We start from the raw sequence: 10,090 nt of genomic DNA on the forward strand, positions 1-10,090 counted from the left end.
TCCTTCTTCTTTTCTATTCACCTATCTTCCTTCTCCTTTTCTTCTTCTCTTATCAGTTTTTCTTTTAATCTGGGTCTCTGGTTCTGGGAATTGGAGATGCTGTGAGTCTAACTTAATTCTTTGTGATATTGTGAGCTTTCGTTTTCTCTGGAAAATTTGGATTCTTTATGGATTCCCTTTTTTTTTGGCCGAAGAATCTTTATGGATTCTGTCTGGATATAAGTTCCGTACCATTCTTATTTCTTGATTCAATTATGCATATTCTCTCTCTCTCTCTCTCTGATTTTAAACTCGGACTCGGGGTCATCCAGCCAATTCTGGAATCGTTTTGTAGGAGTGGGGATACGGTGTTTCATTGGGGGTGGAGAGGTCATTTTTCCTAACCTTGTGTTTTTGGGTGAGCGATAGATATTTAGTTATTATTATTATTATTTTTTTTTTTTAAATCATGCTCGAATCTCAAAAACCCTAGAGGCGATTGTTTTGAAACATCCATATCCATGTACACTCATCTCAGTCGAGGTTGCATTTGGAAGTCATCCAAAAAACCTTTTTTATGTTTTTTCATTCTCTTGAAATGAAAAACTGAATAAAACCTTTGGTGTCAATTTAGTGTTTTTCGATATTTTTGATACAACAAAGAAAAAAAAACTAGAAACGTAAATTATTAAAACAGTAAAACTTTGTTCTGTCATTTCGATTTCGTTCTAAATACAAAAAAAAAGTCAACAATTAGGGTACTCGCTCCTGAAACAGGTTCCCCAAAGACCATTGTTCTTGTTTTGAAATAGCATTTTGGCACATATACTAAAAATTGTCTTTGACACAAAACATCATTTCTGAATTTAGTTTTTGGAACAGTGCACTCTCTCTTATACTTGTGAATTGTGATCCCAAGTCTCCTTTGGGTTTTGGTTTGGTTTTCTAATTTTGTGTTTGTTGATGTGATGAAGAGATGGATAAGATGGTTTTTTAACTGTGTTTGTTGAGGAATGGGTTGTAGCATCTTTCCTTCATTTTCCTTTCCTGTTTTGTCTTCAGTTTTGATTGTTAAGATTATGATAAGATGAATATAGGTTTTTTACTTGAATTGGTGGGGAATTTAAGATAGAGATATGTGTGTGAGACAAGTAATAGGACAAGATTAAGCACTTGTACCAAAATTGATTTAACTTCTAAAACCGGATTGTATTGGATTGGACCAAAGAACTGGTTAACTAGAAGTAAACCAATATTTTAATGGACCAGCTGATTGGACTTTTTTTGACCTTGGATCCTGGCTTTTCTTATATGCATTTGATCCAAGTTTAGCATTTAACATTTGTTAAACGGATCAGGTTCACGTACAAGCATGTTCTCGTATGTCTTTGGTCCATGGATTTAGAATATCTTAAATGAAGAAAGAGAAAATTGATTCTAAATCCACAGGTTAGGGACATTCTCGTATATTCTCGTATGTGAACCTGATCCGCTCTCCAACCTAGAGGGTATCTATAGGTTGCAGGTAAAATACTGGGTTTGCCCTGAAACCATCAATAAAGGTTAGAATCGACCTTTCTGAATTCTTAAAATGTGGCATTCATTTGTATTTTCTGAACCCAATTTTAACCAAGCAGTTTTTCAAGTGATTATATGCCACAAAAAGGGAATCCCAATAAAATTACAAAAAGAAAAAAATGCCACTTAAAATAAAACAACTACTTGCATGAAATGTATAACACTTTTGTGTTTCCGACACAAAAACTTGAGAAGAGCCGAAACTCTACCACTCAGATCTTTGCTGGATTACAGGGAGAGGGGGAGAACAGTCATCACTCGAGAGCAAGTGGGTTAGGTGTGACCCAAGAGAATTGTGATTGTGTGGAATAAGGGACCATCCACAAGCAGCAGATGGACTGTCTGCAAGCAAAAGGGATTTTGCCAACCCAGATAATTGAAATGCCAAAGTTACGGTTATCTTTCCTTCACTTAAGCTGGATTAGTGGTCTTGTTCACACCAAGAATGACGCTGCAATATGATAAATTTTGATATTGAAAACCACACACAGCTAAAATAAAGCTCAACATCATATAAAGAGATCACAAAAGAACGAAGTTTTTTCTGATTTGCAACAATAGTATGTGATTCCTATGGAATATAGCCACAGTTCAGGAATACAAGTCCATTCCAAGAAGAAATATGCTATTAGCAAACAATAGTGAGTGTCAGTACTAGAAAAGAAATAGAACCAGTATAACTAGCAACCCTAGGTAAAACAAGTTGATACACTCTATATCACAGACACATTGTTTGGAAAGAAAAGCTTACAGAGATGATAAAATGGTGGTACTCTGCACCACAAAAATAGCACCCCAGCTTAAAGGCCATGGATAGACTTTTCATATAGACTTCATTTTCACATGTACTAGTCCTCTCCTCCCCCTCCCCTTCCCTTGCTTTCTTTCTCCTTGGTTTTGCCGGTTTTGCTTTTTCATCTTTTTTCCCTGGCAACATTGTGACCTCACATGAGAAACAGGTAAACACCCAAGTTTGGTTTCTGTTTAGAACTGAAGATGGATCGTCAAATATTCATACACCTTGTCTTATCTCATCTATTTGCTTAAAATCTTAGATCCCCACCCCTGGATTTACGCCTTTCACAATCCTCTACTCTTAATCAAACTAATCTCACTTGTCTCCCTGTCAGAACCCTAGTAGAGGGACATGACCTCCAGTTTCAAATGCCACCGGATTTGTATGCATCAAGAGAATAAAAGGATAAATAAAATCTAACATTTTCTTGTTATTATCCTTATGTTTTATAGGTTTATCTCTCTTATATGTAATTTCTGTGTTGTTGTTCTAGACAAATGTTCTCTAGGTTGTGGACCTACTAGAGAGTATTTCTAGACCACAGGAAAAATACTGGTTGTGCCCTGAAACCATCAATAATGGCTTGGTTCGGCCTTTTCTGAGTTCTTAGTATGTGACATCATGTGTACTCTAACTTTCATCCAGAAACGCCAAGGTTGCTCCATTATGACCTAGTGGTTGTGGATTCAAGTTAGGAAATAGCTTCTCCGTAAAGCTGGGGTAAAACTGTATATTTCATGTTTCGTATAGCGGGTAACAAGAAGTATGTAGTTCTAAACAGGAAAACTTGAGAAGAGCCCTATCAATACTACCCAGATCTTTTGTCTTTCAATGCATGAAACAGAGATTTGATCTTTAAACTATGAACCTCTGTAACAACTAAAAAGGCCTTCTACCAACAAAAAAAACAACTAAAAAGGTCTACCAGGTTCCACGATTTAGGTTTTCACGTGACGGGGTTTTCTTCATAAAAACAGCCCAAATGAAGGCAGCAACCATTCTGGGACCTCTAGACTTTAAAATTGATGCTTTGAGCTAATCATAGTCTTGTGACTCCTCTTCAACAATCAAGAAATTGAAGTAATAATTCAGATAGGAAAATTTGATGAAGAGGGAAGCAATCTCCTATTCAGGTGAGGAAAAACAAAATCTCTTACACCAAACAGGATTATTGTGAGCCTATTTGATGATTTCTTGAACAGAGTTAGGAATTCAACATTGATAAAATCTTTTGTCATTGTAAGAACTGAAAGCTATCCACGATGAAGAAAACACAATGTAACAAAAGAAAGAACAATCAAATAACCACAATGCAAAGTTATAGGTGGTTCGACAAGGTGGCTACGTCCACAGTGAGATGAGAGCGGCTTCACTAGTAATGGAGAAAGGGTTACAAGCTTTCTTCCTCTAGTGTCTCTATTTACAAAGAATACCAATGAACCCTAATGACCATCCATCGCTTCAAATTTTAAAAACATAAAGGCATATGGGCGATCCACAACCCAATCAATAAAATACAAGACATGGATCCTCAATATGTCATATCACACCAGTCAATGCAAAAGGGGGCTTGGTCGGCAATCCCAAATTCAACTTTGATAAGAGGCCCGGTGTTGCTGAACCCACACATAGCGCCACTCTTTTTCCTTGTTCTTCCCCTCAGCACCAGTCATTACATTCTTGCCTAGCTCTTTCCCTATTGTTTCTCCACTTCCGTTTCACACTTGTAAAACTAGATGGTTTATCAACGAAAAAACATCATGTGACCACACACCCACAAGCTTCCTTGTTACCTAGCCTATCATCAGAATCTAGTTAGATTGCTTTTCATTAGACATCATCATCTCCATTTTTAACTGATGAAGATTAACATTGATTTGGAAGATAAAACAGAGGGTGAAATTTTGTAAGACTATGATACCACTGTAAAATACTTTTTTTCATCAATCAGATGATATGGATTATGAAATTAATGAGACTTCAATAATAATTGTAACTGGAGATCAGATTTGCCCTTTGATTTTTAGTGAGAATCAATTTAAAGGAAGGCTACTTGAGGAGCATTACATAATCCATCAATCTTTCAAAGGTAGAGAAAATTGGGTTGTAATGACTTGCCCAAAAAAAAAAAAAAAAAATCCTAAATAACATGATTTACAAAAATAATTCAGAAGAAAATTATAGCAAAATAAATATGAACATTATATAGAAGATTACATTCAAAGTGATAAATGCAAAAAATTTGAAACAATTACTAAAAAATTAAAAAAACTAATCAAGTACAACTAAAACAGTATAGGGAGAAAATTTAAAACTGAGACCAAATCCCAGAGGTCCATGAAAATTCATAACTTAATAAAGAAATACATATTAATATGGCTAAACCATGTAAAATTGAAATCTTAAAAAAAAAAAATGGATAATAAGATTTATAAATGATGAGAACAAAATGTTCCTAGAAAAATTACCTACGAAAATGAAGGGTGGCGGTGGGAGGGGTGGGGGGGGAGGGGAGAGAGCATGAAAGAGCGCTCATTCTTTGATTAAAAACAGAACACTAAAAAGCAAATGGAGAATATTCATGCTGAAACCATACCTGATTTTATTTTCAAATTTTTATATAAAAAAAATTTTGCCTACTTCCATAAAATTTTTCAATTGTTTGGATGGGAAGAGGATAACGCATCACATGTAATGGACTTGTTCCAATAATTCTGGTTCCTAGTACATTTTTCTTCTGAAAATTCAAAGCAAAAAAAGCAAAGAAGATCAAGAACCAATTATTTCCCTACACAAGAAATTGAAGGGGGAAAAGGGGAAGGGGGAGAGAGAGAGAGAGAGAGAGGATCGACCTGAAGAAGATAAGAAGTGTAATTTTCTTTCCACATTCGTTTGATATTATCTTCAAATAAAGAGGCTTGAACCCAGGAAGGAGGTCAGTAGGCTTGAAGGGTCAGTAGAATCTGTCCAAGAGGATTCCAAATCTATCACAAGACATCAACTCCATAGGAAGAGATAGATAAGGACAACCTGAAATTTTCAGTCCACCACGCAATGCGAGGTTTCCAAGCCCATCGGGTAATGCTCTCAAAGATCGACAGTTATAAATAGACAGCCATTTCAGTGCAGTGAGGTGCCGAATCCCTTTCGGCAGGGACAATAAATTGTAGCAATCCTGAATCTCAATCTCTTCAAGCGATGAGAGACTTCCCAAACCATCCGGTAATGTCTTCAGACCTCCACATTTCGAAATTCCCAGCATTTTTAGTGAAGTGAGGTGCTGAATCCCTTCTGGCATAGACGATAAAGTGGAGCAATCCTGAATCTCAAGCTTTTGAAGTGATGAGAGACTTCCCAAGCCATCCGGTAATGTCTTTAGACATGGACAATTCAAAATTCCTAGCGTTCTTAGCGCAGTGAGGTGTTGAATCCCTTTTGGTAGAGACGACAGATTAGGGAAATCACCAATGTGAAGCTCTTTAAGCAATGTGAGGCTTCCCAAGCCTTCAGGCAATGTATGGAGGTCGTTACACCCCCGAATCGACAACACTTTCAGTGCAGTAAGGCATTGAATCCCTTCTGGAAGTAGCGATAAATTAGAGCAATCCCAGATCTCAAGCTTTTCGAGGGATGAGAGACTTCCCAAGCCCTGTGGTAACGTTTTTAGACCCAGACAATTATCAATTCTCAGCATTTCTAATGCAGTGAGTTGCTGGATCCCCTCTGGTAGAGATGATAAATTGGAGCAATTTCGAATCTCAAGCACTTGAAGCAATGCAAGGTTTCCCATGCCATGAGGTAATGTCGTCAAACCTGGACACTTGTCAATATATAGCCATTTCAGTGAAATGAGGTGTTGAATCCCTTCTGGTAGAGATGTCAACTCTCCACAAGCTAAAATTTCAAACTTAGAAAGTGACTTGAGATTCTCAAAGAAGTAGTCTGGCAATGTCACCAAACTTGGACAGTCTTCAATGTGCAGCTCATCTAGTGTTGCAGGAGCCGGGCAATCAGGCAGAGACACCAACCTTTCAAGACGTTCGATTTTCAATTTTCGGAGAGAGGTGAGATGTTGTATTCCCCCGACTGCAAGCATCGGTATTGTTGTTAGCTTATGGCACCAAGACAAGTCCAATTCAGTGAGACATGGAAACATCGACGGTAGCAAATGCAAATGATTATTATTTTGTGCTTCTTCTCCTTCCTCTTCCTCTTCCTCTTCTATTACAACTGAGATTGTCCACCTCTCCAGATTTGACATAGACCGGAGAACAAGTTTTTCTAGCATTGGAAATAGTACTCCCTTATTATTATTATTGCCTCTCACTGTCACCACCACTTTATTGCATATGGACTCCAAGGCATGTAACAAATATAGAGTGAGATGCTTAAGGCAAGGGCATTCACCAATCAGTGGCAAACATTTGAGATTAGAACATCGATATATGGTAAGTTCCACTAGATTTGGGAGCAAGGAAGAAGAGTGTATCATCCAACGTGGCATCTTGAAGCCTCCGTAATATTCAATTATCAAAGCCTTAAGATTTGGGTGCGGCTGGAGATTCCCCAACACTTGTTCTTCCTCTTCTTGTAATAGTACCCTATTACTACATCCAATCGAGCCGACATCATTCCTCCAATTCAAATTCAAATATTGAAGCTCCGACTTCTCCTTCAAATTTGCTTCCTCAGCATCTCTGCTATCTCTCACATTTCCAAGCCTATAAATGACTAATTTCCCCCCAAGTTGCTTTAGGCCATGCAACTCCTCCAGCCCACCACCCATTTTTTTACTTCTGTTGTCTGGGTTTTCACCCACAATGAAAAACCCCAAAGTTTGAAGAGAAGCCAACTGCCCCAACCCATGTGGCATGTAGAACATAGATCCATTAGCATCAAACTCAAGATGTCTAAGGCTAACCATTTTTTTCATATCTCTGGGCCACTCTTTAAATTCCTTACAATCTTCAAGTCTTAATGTTTGCAGATTATATAACCTACAAATAGAATTAGGGAGTGCTTCAAAATCATTGCGAGAGAGGTCGAGGTACCTTAATTGTTTTAGGTCACCTATGGAACTCGGTACATCTCTGATTCCTAAACCTCTTAACTTTAACAAGCGCAAGCATCGGAAACTTGAGATGAATCCAATGTTGCTAAATCCCAACCCATAACTATCACGTTGCAAGCAAAGAGTCCGTAACTTTTGGGCATTGTTGTCAATGGATATCACATCATGCGCATTTCCATGAAACACCATATGTCTGACTCCCTCAGGTATAGATATTAATATTGTACTACTACCACCAATACTACTATTTCCTCTGGACTCTTCTACATATACCTCCGACCATTCCCTCCCTGCAACCCATCGTGCAAGACTATGCATCAGGTCATGCATTTTGCATGACACAATGTTGCCAAGCTTATCATCTTCTCTTACCTCTTGAAAGAATGATCTCAATAATAATTCCCTGAAATATCCATACCCAATGTCTTCTAATGACCTCCGGTGACTTCCTCCAATAGGTGGTGGGGGTGGTTTGATGAGCCCATGTGCCATCCATTGATGGATCAAATCATCAACATCTATTTCATGATCTTGTGGGAACATTGAACAATAGGCAAAGCACTGCTTCAAATGGGATGGCAACTGGTTGTAGCTTATCCTTAAGGCAGGTAAGATTTCTTGTTCTTGTTCCCCTAGAGTCCAAATTTCGGTATTTAGGACATCCAACCAATCCTTTTTGTTTCTATTAAAGCACAACAAACTTCCTAGTGCCTTTGCAGCCAAAGGAACTCCTCTACATTTTTTCACTATGACCTGTCCAATCTCTACTAGCTCACGATCATTTTCCTCTTCCTCCTTTCCTTTCCCAAATGCTCGTTCAATGAATAATGATTCACAATCATTTTCATTTAGTCCTTTCAAAGGGTAAACGGATTTAATTGGATGCATGATTGATGCAACCTTTTCGCTACGTGTGGTTACCAATATCATGCTTCCGCTTGCCTCACAAGTTAAAAGTTTTCTCAAGTTCTCCCATTTACCAGAATGTTCATTCCAGACATCATCTAGGACAACAAGATATCTCTTTCCAGAGAGTTTTTCCAGGAGTTTTGACTTTACTTGATTTTCCCCCAAGTCATCACATTTTTTATTGGTTAGGGATTCTAGAATTTTCTTTGCAAGGTGCACAACATTAAAATCAAAGGAGACACACACCCACATTCTCAACTCAAAATGACTCTCCACCCTTTCATCATTATACACATACTGAGCAAGTGTTGTCTTCCCTAAACCCCCAATCCCAATTATGGATATGACCATCACATTATTAATGCCACCACTGTCTGAAGTTAACAATTGTACTAGATCTTCTTTATCCTTTTCTCTACCCAAGACCTCAGATTTGATAACGAAAGGGTCAGTATGCCCCCTATAATCATCACCGATGTTCGTATCTTCACGGTGATTTGCAAATTGAGATTGAGCAACCACACCATCCTTTTGAATATGATCCAACATATCTATAATATCCTTTATTTTATGAGCCATTGTCGCACGAAGAAAAAGTGGATTTGAACTTGAAAACCATCTGCGTACCTGTTTTACTACCATACTCTTTGGAAGCTCCACTTTCTGTCGCAATAGTTCCGTTGCAAATTCATCGAACACGTCTTCAGCATCGTAAGCTACATCTTTAAGTTTTCTCAACCAATCTTTGACCGCATGATTCATTGCACCCTTCGTCTCCGCGTCCAATAATATGGCATTGATTGCCGATAAAGAGCCCTCGAGCTTCCTCAGTTCCTTTTTCACTCGTGATGCTAGTTCAATCTCTGAGACAAGGAGAGAGCCCAAATCCTGTAAGATTTTGGCTGCAAGACTAGAAAGGATTCCTTCTGCCATCCTTTCTTGAATATCGAGAGCTGAAAACAGAAGGCAGTATGAGAACGCAAGAGAGTAAAGGAGGACTAGAAATTATACGAAGAGATTGCTTTCGCAACAGGAAATTTATAGGAAGAGAGCTCACAAAGTCACAATGGGCAGTTACCAATTTCTATTGCTCCCTCTTGGGCGGAGGTGGGAGCGGTTCACGCGGAGGCATCTGTCGCAATTGAGACTTCAGACTAAACGACAAACTAAGCAGAAGCGCATAGACTCAAAAGAAGGGAGAGGGGCAGAAGCTTCCTCTTCTATTCAGTAAGGGAAGTCATCTACTCTGCCAAGCCAAGAATCGAAGTCTGCGGCGTACAAGTCAACGACTGCAGCTTTCAACTCAATAGACTACAGCTTATTAGAACTCAACGACTTTCTCAACTAGAAGACTTGAGACTTGACACCTGAGACCGGAGACTTTGAGAGAGTTTTTACCGACAAAAAACTTTTGAGAGAAAAAGTCTAACAAGATTTTTACTACGTTATATTAAGGGTCAGCTAGAGAAAACTCGCATATGGAACTGCTCATTTTTTTGATACAAGGGTTTTGCTCATGTTGAGTGCTTGTTGGAGATCTATCTACGAAACAGATTTAAAATAGGATAAATAGTTAAAAGATGAGAATGAATCTATTGTTCGTATGATCACTTGACCGTAAGAATTTATGATCAATACCTATCATTTTTTTCTTTGATATATTTCTCTTTATCCTTCTAATGATAGAAAATGAAACAATTGTTGATCACTAACTTATACGATCAAGTGATAATACAAGTAATAGATTCTATCTTGTG

At 38.1% G+C, this 10,090-nt stretch overlaps 1 protein-coding gene across 3 annotated transcripts; it reads right to left on the bottom strand.

The window, feature by feature from the left end:
• Positions 1-1,997: 1,997 nt before the first annotated feature.
• On the bottom strand, positions 1,998-9,591 carry LOC122088517 (putative disease resistance protein RGA3). Of its 3 annotated transcripts, none has more exons than XM_042657808.1 (3): positions 9,391-9,591; positions 5,206-9,286; positions 1,998-2,484 (listed from the first exon to the last, which is right to left on the bottom strand). In XM_042657808.1, the coding sequence occupies exon 2, from the start codon at positions 9,264-9,266 to the stop codon at positions 5,307-5,309; it is 3,960 nt and encodes a 1,319-aa protein (XP_042513742.1). In that variant the 5' UTR covers positions 9,267-9,286; positions 9,391-9,591; the 3' UTR covers positions 1,998-2,484; positions 5,206-5,306. The 3 variants fall into 3 exon arrangements, with proteins under 3 accessions (XP_042513742.1, XP_042513741.1, XP_042513740.1); XM_042657807.1 differs by lacking the exon at positions 1,998-2,484 and adding an exon at positions 3,635-4,151 and having other exon boundaries at positions 9,412-9,591; XM_042657806.1 differs by lacking the exon at positions 1,998-2,484 and adding an exon at positions 3,635-4,151.
• Between the last annotated feature and the right edge of the window lie 499 nt (positions 9,592-10,090).

The sequence above is a fragment of the Macadamia integrifolia genome, chromosome 9 (assembly GCF_013358625.1).
Source record: "Macadamia integrifolia cultivar HAES 741 chromosome 9, SCU_Mint_v3, whole genome shotgun sequence".
Lineage (NCBI taxonomy): Eukaryota > Viridiplantae > Streptophyta > Magnoliopsida > Proteales > Proteaceae > Macadamia > Macadamia integrifolia.